Here is a 23,791-nt window from a genome sequence, read left to right as displayed (position 1 = left end):
TCCACCAACCTACTGTATAAACATGTCGAACTGTGCCTAGACCAAAACCCATTTCTAACCCTAACCTGTGAGTGAGTAATGTGTGTCCACCAACCTAAAATGTAGCCTTCCTTTGGCCTGCCACTTCCATATGCCACATGGCACTAAATCATCTCTCCTGGTAGACTGGTGCCCACCACTCACCCACTCACAAGCTACAACCACCCTGACCTCCCTCACCACCACATTACATTACATTTATCATAGAGGAGAAAACGCAGTGCTAGTTCAACACTATTCTGAGAGTATGTTGATGGTATGCTATTCTATGGTATGCCGATGTTTGTGTTAAATTCAAGTCCCCCCCCCCCAATAAAAGCAATAAAAAGTTGATCACAAAAAAAAATAAAGGCCTTTGAGTGTTGAATTGTGATCGGGAAACGGTGTATGCTCTAAAAAAGTGTTAAATTCAACTCTCTAACTGTCAAAGAGTTGAATCAACACAAAGTCGATTGGGATCATATAATCTCAGAACAGGGTTGACGTAACACTGAGCTTTTTTTTCTTACTGTGCAGACACCTCTATCCAAAGAAGCAGTACAACAACATGCAATGTGTATGGGGAATGCAAACAACACGGGCATAACAGGGTCAGTGCAGGTTAGTAGGCTAAGGCTAAGGCTTATACGAAGGCTTCCCTTTCCATGAAGGGAAGATTTTTTGTTGAGACCCCCCTGGCTGGCTGGCGCCTCCCGCCTGTTGTAGCCTCATTTACCATCAACAACACCCACCTGCACCACCCTCATCTCTCACGCCACCCACACCAAATACACCATCTACGAAGGCTCCACCGTTTGCAGAGAAAACATAACCTTAGGGTATGGGATCAGACCTACCTGATCACAAAACCACCTACCTAACATATTCGGGTCACATTAAATCAGTTGAAATTTGGTACTTTCTACATAACATGCAATGGTCAATACTTGGTTAGGTCATTCTCTGTCTTCATAATGGCCATGATGCGTTTAACATTGAAGTCAACGGCAAAAACAGTGCATGGGAGTTATGGAAGCCCAGATATCCTTGATGCTTTGCTGTCAGCTGTTCTTGTTTGTTGACCTGGTGCCCCACACTTCACTCTTCAATATACCCTGTAGATTTCCATGCCACGTTTTGGTGTTAACTCACCAGTTTAATTCTAACTCAACAGAAATAAAACCCCATTCATTTTCAATGGGGGTTAATTTCTGGTGATTCTGGCGAATTTTGATGAAGAAAAATGTGATTTTATAACAATATTCTAATGCTGCGAATTCCCCAATTCATGGGTTTTTTGAGCTGGAAGGCCAACGTATATAAAAAGAAAAAAATTAATGATTGGAATAGTTAAAAAACTGGGCCATGAATCTACAACCCATGACAGTTTAACATTATTGATAGAATTATGGAAATAAATCAACTTTTTCATGCTATTCTAATAAAAAGGCCTGGAGCTGTAAGTACTATATCCCAGTATCCACAGGTGTTTCAGGCCTGAAATCGTTACACCCATATCCCATTATCCACAGGTGTTTCCTTTAATCATTACACACCCTCTCCTGAGGCAATGACACTATGAAGAAGACAGCGAGCTCACTAATGTCATAAGCGGAGTCACTTTCTTCTTCTATGGTCAGTACTGCAGCATGGTAAAGTGCAATGTCCCTACCGCTAGGGCTGGAGTGTGGAACAGGTCATAGGACACCGTGAATTTTTGACAGCTGTCATTAATTATCCCCTGCTATTAACACTGACCGACAACTGTAGTTAATTTGGCCGCAAGTTAAATATTGACAACCAGACATCCTCTTCTGACCGGGGCCAGAACTCGCAGTAGCCGCTGGCACCCACAATGCAATTCAAATTCTGGACATCCAGAGAGATTTCGCATAGTTTCCGGTGTCACATTTTTCATTCATGATGGACACACGCCCATACTACACCGTGGCCAACGGCCATGCGCAATCGTTCTTTTCCAATCTATGTTCTTTGGTTTAAGGTGAGACTGTAACCAATCTGTGCCGTCAGACAGCACCACAATTCTGCCCACCTGATCGGTGGTCTTGGTCTCCATTCCACGACAGATTCACACTCAACTCCTGTACAGTTCCTACAGGGTCGTCTCTTACACAGAGACAAACGGGTCCCAGCATGTACCACAGTGTGTGCCCACAGTTACTATCCTGAGAGAGAGAGAGAGAGAGAGAGAGAGAGAGAGAGAGAGAGAGAGAGAGAGAGAGAGAGAGAGAGAGAGAGAGAGAGATAGGTAGGTACAGAGTCACCTTTGATCTCTGCCCACGCTGGCTGGCAGTCCTCAAAGGCTGTCTGGATCAAAGCACAATACTGTGGGGTGAGACGGCACTGTTTGACTCAGGGACACGCGCGCGCGCGCGCGCACACACACACACACACACACACACACACACACACACACACACACACACACACACACTATACAATACAAACTGTACATGCAGTCCTGACAGCGGAAAGGTTGGAGCCTCCAACAGGAAGTGTCAGGTCACAGCTACAGTAGTGTGTCCTGCTCAGGGTTGCCAGATGAGGCTAATGATTTCCAGCCCAAAAAATGCCCAAAACCCACCAAGAAAGCACAAAATCCTGCCCAATTCTATTGATTTCTATGGCAAAAATTGGGCGGGTTTTTCTGCTAAATGCTATTTTTACCCCTCATGTCACACAGGTCACCTAGTGCTACTGCTACCCACGTTATGTGTAGTGCACTGATGCTGTTCTTATTCTAAAGCAGGGGTGTCAACAAACATAAGGCCCGGCCCGGGAATTTGCCTTTTTTGCTCGCCACTTAGCCACATTGCACAAACTGCGTCATAGCTAATTAGCATAATATTCACTGAAGTTCTTGTCTGGCGGCATACGCCATACTCAATCACAAGTGTGTCCAGCAATTCGAAAAGAATGCGCAAGGCAGCATGGGTACTCCCAGGCTAGTGAAGTTCAACTATAAACTGTCGCTCAAGTCGAGCAAATCGCCTCTAGTGGCCCGCATTGCTTTTGTCTTATTTGTCTCCTGTGACTCAATACAAAGTCAATTACTTCTGTCGCTGGAATCACTCATGTAACACTTGGGTTGCATTCCAATATGCAACCTTGCTTCCTCCACTTGTGCTTGTCTCCTTGTACCGCCTCTTGGCCCCACCTCTGTGGAGAAAACAATAAAGTTTCACAGCTCTCAGCCTTGCCACAACAACTTTGGGTAGACTGATTTTCATTCACCATCCAGTTGGCAAATGAGAAAATGACTTTACAATTGAGCTTTTAAAGAGATATTGAAATATGATGCTGTTGTCAGTGATGTCATCATGATATATTACTTCCTGGTACGAGGCCACAAGAACAAGTGGAGGACGCAAGGTCGCATATTGGAACGCACCCTTGGTCTATTCGTGCCTGAGGCCTGGTACAGCACTGCCACCACTCATGCCAACAGGTGACCTAGTTAGGGTTGTCATATCGGATCGGATTGGATCGGATTGGCTGCCGATATTGGCATAAAAATGCGGATCGGTATCGGATCGACATGCACAGAAAAATGCGATCCAGAATTCCGATCCATTTTCCTATTTTCTGTTTATTAATATCTGAAAAAACAGGTCAGTTTCTCATTAAAAACCATTGTCTATTACTCATTCACCTAATTCAGTTGGCTAGTTGTTACTAAGAGTAAAAACAATTTTCAACATGACTGTGACAACAAAGTAAGTAGACTAAATAATTTTCAACTTAAATACTCCGATACGCCGGTATCGGTATCGGCCGGTATCGGTATCGGATCGGAAGTGAAATAAAATATCTGTATCGGATCGGAAGTGCAAAAACCTGGATCGGGACATTTCTACACCTAGTGCTACTGCTAACCAGGGTGTGTGGCGTGCACTGCTGTGAATTTCGCTTTCTTCTTTGGCATGAGATGGGGATGTACTAGCGTCGACTATGCATTATACGTCCTAGGGTGTTTTGAGTGCTCGTGATGGTTATAAACTACAGGCAGTGAAGGAGTTTATAATACATTATAACTATCATAATGCATGTTGTAAATTGTTATAAATGTGCTCATAATGCACTATAGATATGGGCTTCATAGAAAGTGTTACCAAAAATGAAATATAACCAAGAATGAATTATATACGGGACGAACAAAATAAACTGAATTTTAAATAATTATGTAAAAGGCAATAGCATGAAACTTAGGCCTGTCACTATATTCTGGCTTCAAGGATGCTCGAAGGCAGGGCACTATTGCCACGATTAAATCACGATTGAAATCACGTTTGAAATCACAATTTCGATATCACGATTAAATCATGATTTTCGATTATTTTGTATTATTTTTGCAGCCCTACTGTATATATTCTCACACTTTTAAGTAAAGTGACGTGATCTTTAAAACAATCATCCAACAGAGAATGATGCAGTATCTATTGGCTTGTTTTTTAAGTAGTGTGGGTGTGTGTGTTTGGGATTGTGCATGTTAATTGAATGTGGTTGTGTGTGATTGCATGTGTTAATTCAAAGTGTGTGTGTGTGTGTGTGTGTGTGTGTGTGTGTGTGTGTGTGTGTGTGTGTGTGTGTGTGTGTGTGTGTGTGTGTGTGTGTGTGTGTGTGTAACTGCATGTGTTCAAATCTCTCTCTCTCTGTTAGTGACTGAGCGTGTTAATTCAAATGTGTGTGTGTGTGTGTGTGTGTGTGTGTGTGTGTGTGCAGGAGGAGGGTAACCCGCGGCCCATCTGTCTCTCAGTGGGGTTTGGGGCCAGATGGCTGTTGGGTAACCCTTCCCTTCTTCCTCCACAGCCCAGCACAACATAGCCCAGCCAGCATTTACTGCTAAGAGAGAGAGAGATAGAGAGAGAGAGAGGAAGAGAGAGAGAGAGGAAGAGAGTCAGAGAGGGTCAGAAGTCTCAATCCATCTTTCGTATAGTATATAATGTCTCACACGTTTTTCAGTAGCCTCTTTGTGCAGATGGGGTCGCCGGCAGGCCTATTCACCATTTGCTGAAAATACTCAACTATATCATAACAACATTGCTATGACAATACAGCGAGCTAGGGCTGGGCAATATGACGATATATATCGTTATCGTGATATAAAAGTGTATATCGTGACCTTTCTCCTATATCGTTTATATCGTGACAGTAATTTTATCAGTTGTACACAATTGAATATCATTTAATTACATTTCATGTTGTCACAATACACACTATAAGTTCATGTAACTGTAAAAATAACAATAAAAAGATCCATTTTAAAGAAAGGTTGTTTTGCGACATGAAAAAATAAAGAGCAAATGTAATTGTGCTATATCGTGATATATATCGTTATCATGACATAAAGTAATCCATATCGTGATATTTTTTTTTTCCATATCGCCCAGCCCTACAGCGAGCCTTAAGTAACAGGTTCAGACATAAGCCATTACAATTTTTGTGACAGTAAGGTTGTAACAGGCTCTGCGCAAAGGGGTTAACTGGGTGAAGATGTACTATAATACTATAATGATACACACGTCCACAAGTCCACCTCATCAGCACGGGCCACATGCACTGTAATTTTAAGGGAAACCAGGCCAACGATCCAGCAGGAAACAGACTTAGCTAATCCAGCATGTGCTCTCGTGGACAGGGTTGCCAGATTGGGCGGTTTCCTTCAGGTATTGGGCAGGTTCTTGCTGTCGATTTTTCTGTAGATTTATGGTCATAATCATCAATAGAATTTAGTTCAAATTGGGCAGGATTTTTGTGCTTCCAGGCTCGTTTGGAGCATTTTTTTGGGCTGGAAATCTTCAGAGACATCTGGCAAGCCTGCTCGACGTGGAGGGCTTGAGATATGTGTTACATCACCCTCCTCCTCCTCCTGCAACATGGTCAGAGCTCTTTTTTAACAGCCCAGCAAAGAGTGTGTCAGCACTTTGGGACTGAGACTGAGAGAGAATCCTCCGGAATTTGCCCGTAGTGGCGGTTCACTGAGTCCATCACTTGTCATTTCATGCAGCATCCTCTTGCGCCCTCCTCATTCATTACCTGACACTTTATCTGCCTTGTTAATGTGCAGCTTAGTTATTCGGCAAAGAAATCGAATGGAGCGTTCATTTCTGTGATCGGAAATGGTCACTTGAGGAGTGTATTGTTTCTGAATTCTGTAAGGGATGTGGCCTAAATATGTCGACTAGAAACCTGAGTAGATACTGTTCATTTGAATGTTTTTGAACCTGTGTGTGTGTGTGTGTGTGTGTGTGTGTGTGTGTGTGTGTGTGTGTGTGTGTGTGTGTGTGTGTATGTGTGTGTGCGAGTGTGTGTGTGTGTTGGTGTGAGCCTGCATGTGTGTGTGTGTCTGTGCGTGCGTGCGTGCGTGCGTGCGTTTGTGTGTTTTCAGGGGTCTGTCTGGACTGCCAGGGGAACACCCAGGGCCAGAACTGTGAGGAGTGTGTGCCCGGTTCCTACCGTGGGCTTGGGGAAGGTGCGAGGGACGCTTGCCTCCGATGCCCCTGCTCCAACCTCACCTCCTCTGGAACCTGCCATGCTGGTGAGTGCTGCTGCTGTTGTAGTAGTCTGATGATGGAGGTAGTGGTGGTTGTGATTAAGATGATGCTAACACACGCTACCCTGCTGCTAATCAGACCATTTGTTATTCATCTGTCTTTCTTTCTTTTCTTTCTTTCTTTCTTTCTTTCTTTCTTGCTTTCTTGCTTTCTTTCTTTCTTTCTTTCTTTCTTTCTTTCTTTCTTTCTTTCTTTCTTTCTTTCTTTCTTTCAAAAGGCTACAGTAGTTTTAAGGAATTTTAGCATTACATTTCAGTCTTTATAAATGAAATGAAATGGAATTGGACTGTTGGGTTTGGTAGTACTGAAAAGATTTGTTGCTTCAATCTGTAAGGGCAGAGAGAGGTTCAGGTGCAGACCACATATTCATATACACCACAGCAGCAGTGAACTCACTATTTCAGGTGTATTAAGGCAAATTCATGATACTATCAAGAGTTCCAATGGAAAAATCCATCAGCAGATGTAAATCAGGCCTGGCTGTAAAATCCTGTGAATGTTTTACTTGTGTATTAGCATTCCCAAAGGGCCTCTCCACACTCTATTGCCTGTGGACTTACTTTTGGTGAGGCCCATTGCTTGAACACAGTAGCAAAAATAGAAATACACTCAGAGAGTGCAGACCTCCGCCAAGGAAGCTGTTGGTAAGAAAATTTGGCTTTGTATGTTACACTCGTATTTTTCCAAGTCTTTCTGCCTTGTTTTTGTGGAGTTAGTTATTGGAATGTCAAAATTCCGCCCTATCCCGTAATGGTGAAGAATCGTTTTTAAAATTCCTGGATCCGGATCATGATCCCGATCAGCACTAAAATTTTATCACTTTTTGTAATTTCCAAAAACTCCCCAAAAATTCATCCAAATCCGTACACAACTTTTTTGAGTTATCCTGCTGACAGACAAACAGACAAGACAGACAAACAGACAAACCAACCCGACCGAAAACATAACCTCCTTGGCGCAAGTAAAAAAAAAAAACATACGCTGTAGCTTACCCACAGAATAGCCACAACTTTTACACAGGCTCATATGATGCTCCCATAGTCCCTTTCCATTGATATCTATGGGACATTGTTTCATGTTTCTGATTTTCTTTTTCTTTGTCAGTGAGCGAGCATATAGCCCCAATGTGTCAGCAGTATATAGCTCCCTTGGCTGTATGTTGGTGTGGGCATGATCGTAAGTGGGCGCAGAGACGCTCTCAGCCCACATCAGCCATTGTGTCCAATTGCCGAAATGATTTCCCAAGATGCCCCAAGCATGAAAATATGTCGATGTGGAACTGAAAAAGATGCCTTAAGAAATTGTGAGCATTATCACGGCAAGTTCAATGTGAGACTTGGAAGGTGTGGTTTGATTAACAACATTGGAAACCAAGCCTACCACTGATTGTTCACAGACCAGAGCAAAGGCATAGGCCCCGTTAGAGATGCTGCACGCTGCACAAATCTGCACTAGACAATCACAATGTATTTTAGTTAGTCAAGTCAAGTCAGCTTTTACTGTCAATTACTTCCTATACACAGGTCACATAAGCAAATTGAAATTGACTGACTGAAATGGACTGACATTTACAGACTGAAGTGTGAGACAGAACAGGTAACAGTGATGCACCAGTAACAGTGAAGTGATGTAATAACAACTGAACATTTAACAATGATGAGTAACAGTTATGGACCTATGCTGAACCAGTAACAATAAATTCCTATGGACAGGACAGGATAGGATGGATGGATTCACACAGCATGCATTAACTCAAACAAGGCCTATGCCTTTGCCCTGGTCTTAGAGTCACAGCCAAAGTATCTTTTGGCTATGCCATCATCGCCTAGTTTCTTTCTCACAACAGTGCAAAAATTGTGTGTTTGAAACGGTCAGTGTAGCAGTAGAGCCCTGCAGCAGGCTGTAGTCAGTGGGGCTTGGAGAATATGTGAGTGATTGTGTACGTAGCCTAGCGTAGCCTAGCGTAGCCTAGCGCCTGACATCTGCATGCCCCTCCACATTATACAGCCCCACTGGCCCTCGCTGCCCAGCAACAGCGTCACTGGCTAGATGTGTGTGCCACTGCAGACGCTCAATCGCCTCTCTGGCTTGCCTGTGTGTGTGTGTGTGTGTGTGTGTGTGTGCGCGTGTGTGTGTGTGTGTGTGTGTGTGCGTGTGTGTGTGTGTGTGTGTGTGTGTGTGTGTGTGTGTGTGTGTGTGTGTGTGTGTGTGTGCGTGCGTGCATGCGTGTGTGTGCACGCGTGTGCTTGTACATGAGTTTCTCTGTCTGTGTCTATGTCGTCTCGCTGTGTTTGTTCATGCCTGCGTCTACATGTTTGCCTGTACCTGAGACTGTGTGTATCTGCATCTGAATGTGTGCGTGTGTGTGTATGGCTATGTACACACTATGTGTCTTTGCCTGTGTGTAGCTGCGTCTGTGTGTGTAGCTGCAACCGTGTATATGTGTGTACTGTGCGTCTGTGTGTATGTCTGTCTGTGTACACTTGCGTGCGTGTGTGCCTGGTTGGCTGTGTGCTGAGCAGGGCCGGTTCTAGTCAACTTGGTGCCCTAGGCGAACACCCCCTTCCCTTTTTGTGCATTTAGAAATTGTCATCTGTAAACACAGCGCCATACATTTGACACTGCATTTAAAGACTGCTAATCTACATCATGTCCATGCATAATCTTTATCAATGAGCAAAGTCAAGTGTAAAGAGTTTTTTTTCGTTTGACATTCTAACTGGGACATTTTGGGTATTTCTGGCGCCCCCAAGACATTTGGCGCCCTAGGCGACTGCCTAGTGTGCCTATGCCTAGCGCCGGCCCTGGTACTGAGGCGGCCTCAGGAGCTGATGCGTGTGTACACAGTATCAGGGGCGCAGTGTCCATGACCCCAGATTACCCAGACTGCAGCCTGCCCTGTGACGGCACAGACCTGACAGGCGGGGTGGGGAGACAAGTACGCACGCCCGGCAGCCTTCCTCAAAATTAATTTTACCGCATTTCATTTGATGAGTCATGAAACACTGCTCTGGCTGTTATGGAGGCTGTGCACACTCCCAGCCCTACAAAGATAGCAAGCCTGAAGTTTGATGTCAAAATTAGTGAATTAAGTGAGATAGCTTTCCCTGGGCAGATTATGAACCTGGGGCCTCATTACAGAAACTTCCTAAGTCTGAAATCCTATCTTATCATCATGAGATAGGAAGGGATTTAGGAATTTTCGTATTACAGAAGGAGGTTTCCTAACTTAACTTAGATAACTATGAAACAGAAAGACTGTATCTGTAAAAAAATTTCCCATTGTGTTCATACTGGGAGTTTGTAAAATGATCTTGTAACTAAATAGCTTGTGGCATTGAGGATGCATTAGGAAAAGTTGGAACACGGTACATACATACTGTGCATATTAGTGGTGTGGATTGGCACTGCTCTCACGATCCGATCCGATCACGATTCGGGAGGTAGCGATTCGATTTGATTCGATTCTATGCGATCCGATCCGATTCAATTCCACAATACATTGCAATGCATTACATTCCTACTGAAAGCAATACAAAACAAATGTTTAATCAGTTATGATGAAGCAATACAAGTAGTCAGATACTGAGCAACAATCTATTGGCTGTTTTCTGCATCAGTCTGTATCAGTCTTGCAATGTTATGAAGTGCTTTTATTTAATTTAACATTCATTTGCTCTGGAAATATCCGTGGAAGTAATTGAAACTTAAAAAAATTGCCGGATTGATTCTGGAACTTGCCGGATCAATTCTGGATCGTCCATTCCCCGAATTGGATTGCATCGCCGAATCGATCATTGTTGACACCACTAGTACATACTGCATACGATTTACAGTGTCTTGACTGATGTCAGAAGGATACATGCAGAGAAAAATACACCACAAAAAAAGCACACAAAAAAAAAAAAAAAACCAAATACCCTTGTTGTCGTTGTTTAAAGGATACGTACAGGCTCGTTATCTAAAGAGAGTGTGTCTGAGAAACATGTATTTCTTTTGCTCAGTTTTATATACAGTATATTTATAATATACTGGAAATAATAATTCCTGGTGTATGTGTTTTTGTCCACATTTGACATATTTATATTTGAGTGTGTTTTGCCACTGCCAGACTATACAGTAGTATATTGGTATCTGACATAACATGAAAGCACAGTGTGTGGTTTTTAAAGGGACACTGTGCAGGAAATTGTCAAAACAACTAGCAACTAGCAACTATGCTGCTCTTTGAAACTGGGCTGCCTATTGCCAAATTTGATCTCCACATGAAAGTTTACTAAGTAAAAAACTAATATTTTCTAGTATGGTCCAAGTACGTTCATTTTTGCAGCTAAAAATGGCTATTTTTGGAAATTCAAAATGGTGGACCATGGAGAAGATCCCCCTTTTCATGTATGAAAAGTGCAATTTTTCCAGTCATAATGAATACTTAGAATTTGATGGTGGTGGTAAGCATTCATGAAAAAGGTAACATTAGTGAATGGGCAGCATGAATTCTGGAAATAAACAACTAAAAATCTCACACAGTGTCCCTTTAATGAAAAAATCCAAACGGGAGAATAAAGCGGCCCTTGCAGGTTAGGCTGGGGATGTTGACAAAGAGAGACATCAGGGGCGTCGGGGGAGCACATTTTCTGTTTGAGAGCACAGTCACCATAGCAACCACATCCATCTGACGGGTGGGCCCATGGATGTCCCAGAGGGTGACCTCTCTCTCTCTCTCTCTCTCTCTCTCTCTCTCTCTCTCTCTCTCTCTCTCTCTCTCTCTCTCTCCATCTCTCTCTACCTGAAACCAGGTGGTCACATTATGTGCAGTATGTAGGCAAAATGAATCCAGTCATGTAGTTGAACTGTATTTATAATCCGAAATACAGTATAATGCACAAGCAAGGACATACTCTATACGTTATAAATAGTAATGAACTGGACATGCATGTGCAAACTGAAAGTTGTAATCCGTGCAAGTTTCACTCAGATATACAGAGCAATGGTGGCAAAGAAGAAAATGAAATAGTATTTGTATGGCTTGCATGTCCATTTGTGTAATGTGTTATTATGACATTATGAGTGGCATTAGGAATAAATAAATATTCACAGAGTATGCACAATTTGATTTACCCAGCCTGCAAGACACTTCAAGGTTATCCCGCTGTGTCCTGTGTACCTAAATGCTCTCAGGTGTTTATATGAAATGGCTGCTGTTCCTGTGGCAAGAAAACGAGAAGGTCAGGGTGAGAACAAAAGGAGAACCCTGTTTCCAGCCCTGTGTCTGCACTTTTGGAAGCAGGAAGCTGGACTGGTCATCTGGCATACAGGGCATTTTCCCGGTGGGCTGACAGTCATCAGGGGCCAATGCTTTTGTTTTGTTCTGCTATGGTGGTTTTGTTTTTCCCTTAGGAACCGGTCCACCGTTTATATGGGGCAGCCATCTCATTGGTCCATCTTTAATATACTGTGTAGACCAGGCTGTGTGAGATGCCTGTCTAACCCAAAAGTTGCCCGGACCTCTTTTTGGTCCCAGCCCAGCACTGTTTGGAATGACAGGTGAAAACTGCGGAAACACAGTACTTATCCAGGGGTGCCGGTCTGAAGCTATTTTATAGGGATCACACAACACAGTCTACGATGGAAAAGATATGGATGGGGGAGAAAAACAGTGTTTTTGCCCACTTGGAAGCCAACGCATGTGAAACATGTACATGGTTGGTAGCTCTAACTTCTTTTGCTTGCTGCTTTGTGTACAAAAACAAAATCTTGAAAATATATCCAAATACCACGTGATGAGCGGCACGTGCAGCTCAGCATGCTTTATGTAAGGTAATCTGGCATGCAACAAGAGCATAGCCCTGAAACACATCACTCTTTAATCTAATGTGGAAAGGCACAGAGCACAAAAGATTATGGTGACTTACTGTATGGTGGATCTGTTTTGCACTGAGGTCAGTGGCGTGTGGTGACAAATAGCCATGCAGTTACCAAAATATTGAAGACCTTCAGTATGGATGAGGGAGAATCGTAATGGAAGACACCTTGCATCATTTATCATAGGAGTGGGGAACGTCCTCATTCGACGAGGGGCCACTTCAAATGCTATAAAGCCCTCAAAGGGCCGAACTGTGAACACAAACCAGGATTTCCCCCTGCAACGTTAGGCCTATATTGAAGGTGGCCACCTTTACAACAGACCCCACATTCACTAGATCCTAGGAAAATACAACTTACGGCAATTGTATTGCAAATATAATTTGTACAATTTCTTTACAAAACATGACATATTTCTTGTGAAACTGCATGACATTTTAGTTGTATCGGGGCCCGGATAAGACGGCCTCAAGGCCCTCAGGACATAGAGTACAGTAGGTTCCCCACCCCTGATTTAGAGTAGGGATACACCGGATCCTGATTTTTAGGATGCTGCCGGATACCGGATCCACTGCTTAAGATCCTGCCGGATCCGGAACCGGATACTGGATCCTAGGAAACGGTTGAAACACATAGCGTACTCACACTCGTGGGCCCTTTTTATTATGTTGGTTTAAACTATTTTTTAGACCAAAGATTCTCTGTTCTAAGAACGTCTCTGCTTAGACTCATTGGCTTACTGGCACACTGCCTGCACTGGCCGCTTCCAAAGTTCTTTGACTTTCACGCCATGCAGCAATTGGGGTTGTGAAAGACTGACTGAAAAACCTAGGCTACAGATGCACCAGATCCTGATTTATAGGTAACTGCCCGATACCGGATCCACTGCCGGATCCGGATCCTGCGAAAAACCCTATTATCCTGCCGGATCCGGAACCGGATCTTGGATCCTGTGCATCTCTAATTTAGAGTGACGAATCATGGCGCATGACCGAAGTTCTCTCTCATCTTACAGATGCACTACTGACTGAGATAGCCGTCTTCCTTATAATTGTTGTGAGTTTGAGACAAGGTATGCGTTCCAATATGCGACCGTGCGTCCTCCACTTGTGCTTGTGGCCTTGTACCAGGAAGTAATACATCTCTGACAACAGCATTATATTTCAATATCTCGCAAAAGCTCAATTGTAAAGTCATTTTCTCATTTTCAACAACAGGATGGTGAATGAAGAATAGTCCCCCAAAAATGTTTTGGCTAGGCTGACAGTGGGGAATCGGCATGACGGAGGCGGGGCATCAGCAAAACGTGAGGCCACAAGCCCAAGTGGAGGACGCAAGGTTGCATATTGGAATGCACCTTAGGTGTGGATTGCGCAGGAAGAACTCGGGACTACAGGCCAGAGCAGTGAGTGGCGTGAAGCTGGGACAGGGATGTATTACTTCCTGGCACAAGGCCACAAGCACAAGTGGAGGACGCACGGTCGCATATTGGAACGAATACCTTGTCACAAACTCACAACTATTATAAGGAAGACGGCTATCTCAGTAGTCAGTAGTGCATCTGTAAGATGAGAGAGAACTTCGGTCATTACTCTAAATCAGAGGTGGGGAGTGGCGTGAAGCTGGGACAGGGAAAGTTTCAGAATAAAAGCCATGTGTTGGCCACTACAGGCTGTTGCAGGTGGCACAACAGAGAAAGAAATAAGTGTAGAGAGTCAATGACGCTCATTTGTGCAGCCTGTTCGACCGTGCCACATTCATTTGGAAGAGTGGATTTAAGTGTGTGTGTGTGTGTGTGTGTGTGTGTGTGTGTGTGTGTGTGTGTGTGTGTGTGTGTGTGTGTGTGTGTGTGTGTGTGTGTGTGTGTGTGTGTGCGTGTGTGTCTGTTTTGCTCTGCGTGGTCTCTATCCTTGGCATGAATATTTTAGATCTCTTCTTAAGTGTGTGTGTGTGTATGTGTGTCTTTGTGTGTGTATGTCTTTGTATGTGTTTGTGTTTATGTGTGTGTGTGTGTGTGTGTGTGTGTGTGTGTGTCTTTGTGTGTGTATGTCTTTGTATGTGTTTGTGTATGTGTGTGTGCGTGCGTGTGCATGTGCATGTGCGTGTGCGCGGTTCAACTCATCCCTTGAGACGCGAGCCCATTCTTCCGCCTCTCTGACTAGTGAAATGAACCCCTGGGCACTATGCTGTGCTGCACTCTACACGGCCTCCCTCCGCCATTCACTAGACCATCCTCCACCCATGCACAAACACACGCACACACACACACACACACACACACACACACACACACACACACACACACACACACACACACACACACACACACACACACACACACACACATTACATAAACCATACAAAGACTGTCCCATTAGTACAGTTAGTAACAGGGGCAATCAGAGATGGCAAACCTGCCCCCCTATCAATGCTAGATGCATGTGATGCTGTGATTGGCGCCACCACCACCACGCAGGCAACCCAAAGCACTGCAGGCGGGCACACAGACGGCAGGCAGGTAGACAGTGTCATTGCAAGAACTGACCCAACCTCCTCCAGGCAATAGTTAGCTTGAAGCACCATGTCTGGCAGTGATGTACTCTACTTTTTAATGGTGGGTATACTGTATATTTCAGCATTTTTGAAGTGGGTATATTTGTGTTTTTCTAAATACTGAATCAATCAATTTTAGGTATACTGAAATCCCTGAAATTTAGAAGTGGGTATACTGCGTATACCTGCTTCTACGTCGTAGACTACACCACTGATGTCTGATAAGGTTTGTATGATTGGCAAGTAGCACATGAAACCAATGTACTTTAAGTGAGTTTTAATGTCGGCGTGCTGGTGTAGGAGTGCTGTGGTGGGTCATGCCGAGAGAGACAGAGAAGAGGGCTCAGAAATGAATGGAGAGAGCAGCAAGTAGGAGTGTCCTAGATTGGTAGGACTTGACTGGGGAGACTACTTAGATACTCACAAGAGAAGGAAGGCCGTGTCACTGACACAGTTAGGCAATCAGACAAGGACACTTTGCAGTGCAGTGAAAGTAGTGACTTTACAGCACAAGCAGGACTAGGGATTGGTCACAGCTCTAAGGGCTTTTTGTAGACCATGAGTCAGGCAGCCAGGCCATAGCTTCAAGAGGTTTTTGTACAAAGTAGACCATGACTCAGGTCTCATGCCAGGTAAATGCTATTGTTAAACATTCACATGGCTCTACACAGCAACGGGCTCTATGATTGGTGCTGGTTAAATAACACATCCTACTGTTGTGTTCTTCCTTAAATTGTACATTTCATTTATGCATCCAAAATGTAGGCCTACTGAGAAACTCCCTGCACTTTTGTGATGTGCACACTTTCCCTGTCATATATTAACAATTCACCTAACATTCCTTATAGTGACACTTTTTTTATTTTTTAGGGGAATCTGTTAGATTGTTCTTAATTTATGTGGCAATTAAACCCTACTGATGGCCTTCAGTCGGAACACTGGACATTGTTTGCTGGACTGGACATTGAGCTGTTGGCCTTACCTTATCAAAGATGTTTGCTTTTCGAAGTCTGGTTTATAAAACATTGTCTTTTAGAATTCTAAAGAATTTTAAAAAATAATGTGAAGCAAACACAAAGTTCACAATCAGTTTTGCACACCTCAATTTCACTTTCAGGCTTTATGAACAAAAAGGTTCCTTAACCTGAAGCTTAACCGCACAAATACACCTAGCGCGATGCGATTCAAGCGACAGAGCGATACGAGCGATTGAAGCGACTACAGTATGTCCCTTACAAGCAGAAGGCAAAGCATTCAAACATTTCAACTTCAAACTGTCGCTCTCGGCGTGCGAATCGCTCTAGTCTCCAGAATCACTTTTGTCGCGTGACTCAATACAAAGTCAATTACTTCCGTCGCTCACCTCGCTCTTGTCGCAGTAGGTGTTTTTGTGCGGTAAGGGTTGGCAAAGATGAACATATTCATCTTACTTTTGAACCCAACTACTATCATGTAATAATGTCACAAGCCAAGTCAAGTCAAGTCAGCTTTTATTGTCACTTTCTTCATATGCACAAGTCATACAAGGAAATTGGAGTTACGTTTCTCTCTCTATACCATGCAAAGACAGACATACACAGGACTGACATTTTACAGACTGACAGAGTGCAAGACAGGACAGGTAACAGTGATGGACTAGTCACAAAGTGATTAATGATAAATACATACAAATGAACATTTAACATTGAACATTTAACAGGTAGACAAAGATAAGATAAAAATAGCATGTAAGACAATGGAGTATGAAGAAGGCTTCAGGAACTGGGCAATGCTCTAGTCTAGGGGGGCTTCTGCCAGTGGGATGACAAAGGGATCGTCAGACAAACACATTGCACTCTAGCTTTGCTTTTCATGGCCCGCTTCCACTGAGCTATTGACTGTCTTAAATTCCATCAGTGCATTTGGAAGCCGTGGAGGCCCATGTCAGAGGTCAGGGCTGGGGTCAAGCTAACGACCACTTCTAGAGATCTCTGCTGAGACCAACCAGAAGGCCTCCCTGTTGTATCGGGCCATTTAATGTAATTATGACTGATGCTGTTTTCGTTTCAAATTCAAATTTGGTGTGCTAGTTAAAAAAATAAGCAAACAAAACAGAAAGAAAAGCTTTTGTGGTGCAAAAGGATAATACATACTATACTCTTGGGAGGTTTATTAGAGTTGAATGGTGAACATAGATCAGTGGAAGTAAATTTGATAATAAGCTTAGACCAGGGAAACCTAGCCACAGCAAACCTAATGGCTTTGAAATAACTGAATTCTGTGTAATGGGGCTCTGAAAGGACTCAATTCACTGTGCTGTGCCGTTTGGAAGATGGCACAATGGCACAAGAGCCCCCCCTAAAGGGGAAAAGCACTCAGTGTCCAAAAGCGGGCAACAAACTGAGGTGGACATCTGCACTGTGTGTTTTGTCCTTTTTTTCTTCAAGATTTTTCAGGGCTTTTTTTCTTTATGATGATAGAATAGTGGAGAAAGGCAGGAAAGTACTGGCACAGAGAAATGGGGAAGGGTCGGTATTCAGGAAATCACCTCAGGTGGGATTCGAACCCAGGTCCACGGATTTACGGTATGGAACTTTAGCCCTCGGAGCCATGAAAGCCTTGTGGAGATGGAATACTGCACTGTGTTCTTTCTTGTGGTCTGTGTTCTTTTCACTGTGCTCTTCACATGCGTAGTGTGTGACATGAACTGTTTCACCTGATTGATGGGGTTTTACAGCTGCAGTGTTCTCTTATCTGACTGCCCTGCTGAATTAAATAAACATACCTGCTGCAGGGCTCTAAATTAACTTTTTTCTTCACCAGCCAAAATGGCTAGTAGATGTTAATCTTACGAGCTAAAAACACACTCACTAATGGGTCAAAGTGGCTGGTAAGTTGGTCTTTTCTACCAGCCAAACTGAAATTTCACCAGCATTTAGCCGGTTGGCTGGTGTTAATTTAGAGCCCTGACTGCATGTAATAACAATAGTCAAGCACCTGTGTGCCACAGTGCAGTTGTACAGTAGGCTGCATACAATGACTACGGACTGCCCCCTAGTGGCCCTATTCAGCCATTCACCATCCGTCTGCCTTGTGGTGAATGATGCCTTGAGAGACTAGAGTTTATGTCATTGTGTCATATTAATGTTTTTGAACCCCTGTGTGTGTGTGTGTGTGTGTGTGTGTGTGTGTGTGTGTGTGTGTGTGTGTGTGTGTGTGTGTGTGTGTGTGTGTGTGTGTGTGTGTGTGTGTGTGTGTCCACAGACTCAACAGGCCGTGCGGTGTGTGACAAGTGTAAGGCCGGCTTCGCGGGCGTGACGTGTGATGCCTGCAGCGACGGCTACTACCGCTCGGGCAGCGTGTGCGTGCGCTGCGAGTGCAACGGGAACGCCGCCGCCCGCTCCATGCCGCGCCTGTGCCACCACGACACTGGGCACTGCCTGAGCTGTGCCAACAACACGGCCGGGCGGCACTGCGAGCTCTGTGCCCCCGGCTACACTGGCGACGCCCGCACGCACAACTGCACTCCCAGAGGTAAGGGCAATGATGCCGACTCAAAACGGCATTTGACGCTAAGGCATTTTGGGGGGGGGTGGGGTATTTTCTGATAGGACAGAAACAGGAATTGAACAGAAGAGAGAGATGGGGAAGGATCGGCAAATGACCCAGGCCGAAATCGAACCCAGGTGACTGGCGTAGCAGCCCAGTGCCCTAATGCAGTGGTTCTCAACTGGAACAGTCTTGGGACCCACCATTTTCCACTCTCATTCGGTCGCGACCCAATTGTTTTTAGCATTCAAGTCAATTCAATGCAATTCTCAAAATGTAACCAAGACTCAAATGACTGGTTCAGATTCAGATTGTATCTATGACAACAGATGACACGGAGTTCACTAGCCTATCAAAATAAAAGTTGTAAATTGTTGCAGGAAAAGTTGGATTTTTTTTTTTTAGAATTACTTTTTTTTTACACCAAGGCTCCGCGACCCACCCATGACCCCTCCGCGACCCACTTTTGGGTCGTGACCCACCAGTTGAGAAACACTGCCCTAATGTTACAGCCATGGTAGAGCCAGGCATTCAGTGCTTATCGCACATTTGTTTGTATGTCATTTTTCAAACCTTGCAGGAGTGAAAACTCTCACTCGTGGGAAAATTAAAGAAATCTTAAAAAAAAAAAAAGGACAACAACGAAATAACCAAAAATGGCAATAACAAAAAAAAAAAACTACATGTATGCCCTCACCCAACACCAAACTTTCTCTCCGTCACCGCATCAAAATGGTACTCATCATCCTAATCGTTCCATGTACTCATACTGTTTTAAGTGTAACTTACATTTAAACCTTCAACCTCAGAACCGGTGTCAAACCTAGGTTAAGAAAGTAAAACCCTTTCACAATTTGACCATGACGCCGCTGAGTCAGCTGATTGCAATGACCTTTCCACACTTTCCTCTGAAACATTTCCAAAAGTGTATTTAGGCAGCAGTCCAACTGAAAGGGAGCACTAACCCGCAGGAAGCAAATCACAGCTGCGTAACGTAGTCGTGTGAGTCACCCTTTCGTCTCGATAAGCAAACAGATGATCAGATTGCTTTACGGGGTAGTGCAGTCACCTCTCGGGTGTTGGTGTTTCCCCTTTCTCGGGGAGCGACCTACTGAGATGATTAACAAGTTGGCTTGGTGCATGGTTGCTAGGCATTGTTGTGTTATTGGTGTTCTTGTTTTTAGGTGTAGTTACCACGTGTGACTCGTGAAAAAGTGATGTTAAAAATAACCCATTGATGCCTGATGTTGCGTTGCGCGACATTGGCCCTGGTGCCTGGAGCTGCATTACGCAACATTCAGGCTCATGAGATTTGAGACAACTTTATTAAAAATCTCTGTTTGTTTGAGATGAATGAACACATTCTAGTGAAAGATGAGGGTCTTATCTTTTAAATGCAACTTAAGTGCATATTTTGATGTGGTTCAGAAGCTGAGATATTTAGATTTTTAAAGGCTGAGGGCAGCTTTTCTTAAAAAGGGCTCAGGCATTCAGCACCTTTTGTTGCAGGCCCCTTAGGCGTCAATGGGATAATGGAGAAATACTAGCTATATAAATCACTTGGATCAGGGATATCACCCATTTCCCATACAACCCCTTAATGCGCTATCTGTTGATTATCAGTTTAATGTCTCACTAGCTCTGTAATGATTCAATTAGATGCCATCGGTTGTTTCATGTTATTGCGTTGACTCTCACATACTGTGGGCATTAAGAAGGCTGAAGGCTCAATAAGCAGTTCTCAAGGTAACATTTACATTTTTTATTTTTTTATTTGTTTTATTTCTCCTTTATTTTACAAGGGTAAAAACACATTGAGGCAGTTGCCTCTTTTTCAAGTGGGCCCTAGCCAAAAGAGCAGCAAAAAACGCAAAACGCACTCCATAGGACTCACAGTACAGACAGAAACAAACAATTCACAAAGACAACATATCCACAGACAGCAAAGCATAAGAGATTGAGACATACAAAACATGCAAGACATAACCATATAGAAATATGCAGGACATAAAACATGCAAGCAAGACAAACACAGCTCATCAATAAAATGCACAACAAGGACATAACAAGAAGCATAGACCAATGCAGACACTTACAAGATTTTTAAAAACAAAAAATTTAACCACAAAACCTCAAAAACACTCACACTAATACTGCAAGGTGTCCGCAATAGGTGACTTAAAATCAGACAATGGAATGAAGATGTCTAGTCCTAGCTAGCTAATTAGATAGGACGGTGTGAGAGAGAGAGAGAGAGAGAGAGAAGGGTGAGGACTGTGACATGCCCCTGGCCGGATTCAAACACGGGTTCCCATGGCTAATGCATGCAGCCTTTATGTAGTCATGTGTTGTTGTGCATGTGCCGCACCACAACACCTCCAGGTATTACTTTTTAATTACAATGCAAATCGTGTATGCAGTCTATTTCACCATTCTCTGTGCAATTAAAACAAATGGTTTTATAGCCATCTTCCTCCGTAGTAGTGTCATGTCGATTATCATTTCAAGGTTGGTTTATAGATTATCATTTCAAGGTTGGTTTATAGAAATATCTCATTTGTGATGGCATCTCCTGCTATCTTATCTTAACTGTCAAAACCCAATTTTCATTGTCAAAATGGCGAGATACAGTATTCATGCTTCGAAACCAATGATACAGTCGAAACTGATAAATGACACCCTGAGTGTCTGGCTTACCACCGTCATGACATGAGAGAGGCATGACGTGAGAGGCACCTTTCCTTACCTGAGTGATATTTTTGGAAAAGGAAGTTGTTGCAGGTGTGTGCGTGTGTGTGCTTGTTTGTTGTGAGACAATAAACGAATACCAAGGTGACAAAATATTGGCACACCTGTGTCATTAGGTTCACACTCAAGCCGCAATTGCACATTGGACTGGTATTTTAATCTCCATGTCATGATCTTACCTTTTATCTCATTCTTTTATCCTCTTGCTCCATATTTGTTTTTTATTTATTGATTTTTAATTCTGTTTATTGGTCCCAGTCGTATGTCCTTGTGCTGTGTTGACCCCAGGTCCCTGTCTTGTCTTGTCTTGATGTTGTTTTTATCAGCCTATTTGTTGTCTGTCCTGAATGTTTTTAAATACCTGCTACAAACCTTCCCCTTTGGGGACAAATAAACTTGAACTTAAACAATCACATTCCACACGTCACAATTAACCACATAGGATACAGCATTCCCTTAATGGCTATAGCCTTAGCCTAATGGTTAATAAGTCGTATGAATGGGAATGTTGCAGGTTACAATCCCAAACCACCCACGAGTAAGGAGCATAACCCCATAATATTGCTCCAGGGACTGTAACCGATCCCCTGTAATCACTGTACTCACTGTATAAGTTGGATAAAAGGCAAATGGCCTTGCCCATGGCTTACATGGCTAAGGTTCTGCGTTATGCTGTCATTTCCCGGCCCTCCCCCATCTCTCTCTCCTGGCCATTTCTTCTGTCTTTTATTGTGTCAAATAATAAAGGCCCAAAAAATATGTGAAAAACCATGAATGGACTCAGAGAGTGCAGACCTCCGCCAAGGAAGCTGTTTGATAGAACATTAGAAACTGGAATGTCAAAATTTGCCCTATCCCGCAATGATGAGGAATGTTTTTTTTTTTTATTCCTGGATCCCGATTGTGATCCAGATCACCACCAACATTTAATCTTGTTCCTAGTGTCATTTCCACAACAAAATCCGTGCTTAACGTTTTGAGTTATCCTGCAGACAGACAAACAGACAGACAGACAGACAGGCAGACAGACAGGCAGACAGACAGACAGACAGACAAACCGTCGCGACCGAAAAACATAACTTCCTGTAATGTACCGTAACGTTGTCATGTCATGTCATGTCTTTGCAGCGAGAGAGCAGCTCCCAGGCCCCGACTCTTCCGGCGGTGGCGGAGGCTCTGCGAATCCAAGTGCCCTGGCCCCAGCCGCAGCCGCAGCGCCCCCCTCCAGCTCTCCGCCCAACTCCAGCTGGCCCCTGACCCCGGCCACCCCGGCCCTGCTGGCCTCGCTGCTGCCCGGCCTGGTGGTGGCGGCACCCACGCGCAACTCCACGGCGGCCGCCCTGACGGTGGTGTCCTGGACGCAGTTCAACGTGGTGGTGCTGGCCGTCATCATCGCCGTGGTGGTGCTGCTCATGGGCTTCGTGGCCGGCGTCTACACCTACCGCGAGTACCGCAACCGCAAGCTCAACGCGCCCTTCTGGACCATCGAGCTGAAGGAGGACAACATCAGCTTCAGCAGCTACCACGACAGCATCCCCAACGCCGACCCCGCCGGACTGCTGGACGACGAGCCGTGCCCCGTGGCGCCCAACGGACAGCTGGCGCTCACCACCACCACCACCACCAGCACCAGCGCCACCAGCACCACCACGCCCAACCTGTACCCCAAGGCGTGAGTGAGGAGACGCACGTGCGTTGGATCGTGGAACTGCTGTGGATGGGGCAGCCGTTAGAAAGACACACCCCGGGCGTTGGCGGTTGACAGTTTTCTGCCGTGACTTATTCCAACCACCCCATATGTTTTTAATGATGCACGGCAAGTTCTTGGGAACTGGGCATCTTATGGGACGTGAGGTCTGTATGACTCAAACACTCATCACAACATGCCGAGAAACAGTATGTGTTTTTCTTTTTGCTTTGTTCCTGATCCTTGTTTGGCAGGACCCAAACTTTTCTTCAGCTTCTTAAGGCGAAAGCGAAAGCCCATCTGGGAAACTCCCGACTCCCATTGTCCCTGTCACTGTCACACAGCACTACACACAACAAAATTGCATTTATGCCTCACCCGTGCAAGGGGACAGCCCCCAATGGCGCCCCAAGGGGGCAGTGTGTTAGGATGGTACCATGCTAAGGGTACCTCAGTCATGGAGGAGGATGTGGGAGAGCACTGTTTAATTACTCCCCCCACCAGCCTGGCAGGTCGGGAGTCGAATCGGCAACCTTTGGGCTACAAGTCTGACACCCTAACCGCTTACCCATGACTGTCCTACCCTTCTGCGCTTTTGCTCTTATCAAAATGTTTCGCCTGGTGCGTAAACCCCAAAAACCGGATACTTTAAGTATGGGAAGTCAAGCTTTCTCATTTGTCATAAAACTTGTAAACTTATTCGGCTTTATATACTAGTGGTATTTAACCATCAGTCTCTGAATCCATGTCCTCTTAGTCTTATTCCTTCCTTACAGACAAAATCATTTTGGCAAAAGACTGGTCTTACTACCAATGATCA

The 23,791-nt window shown here is 44.3% G+C and overlaps 1 protein-coding gene across 1 annotated transcript in view; it reads left to right on the top strand.

The window, feature by feature from the left end:
- The window catches only part of si:ch211-158d24.2 (multiple epidermal growth factor-like domains protein 9), an 85,110-nt gene extending 62,127 nt beyond the window's left edge, over nt 1–22,983 (top strand). The window contains exons 4-6 of the mRNA XM_063194304.1: nt 6,428–6,577; nt 18,252–18,521; nt 22,413–22,983. Of these exons, the coding sequence (XP_063050374.1) occupies nt 6,428–6,577; nt 18,252–18,521; nt 22,413–22,960 (968 nt within the window). The 3' untranslated portion in view covers nt 22,961–22,983. The remainder of the gene's footprint in view (nt 1–6,427; nt 6,578–18,251; nt 18,522–22,412) is intronic.
- Nucleotides 22,984–23,791: the final 808 nt, after the last annotated feature.

The sequence above is a fragment of the Engraulis encrasicolus genome, chromosome 3, assembly GCF_034702125.1.
Source record: "Engraulis encrasicolus isolate BLACKSEA-1 chromosome 3, IST_EnEncr_1.0, whole genome shotgun sequence".
NCBI classification, from domain to species: Eukaryota; Metazoa; Chordata; class Actinopteri; order Clupeiformes; family Engraulidae; genus Engraulis; species Engraulis encrasicolus.
Note: the sequence above shows the minus strand (reverse complement) of the source record. Positions and strands in the feature narration are given on the sequence as shown.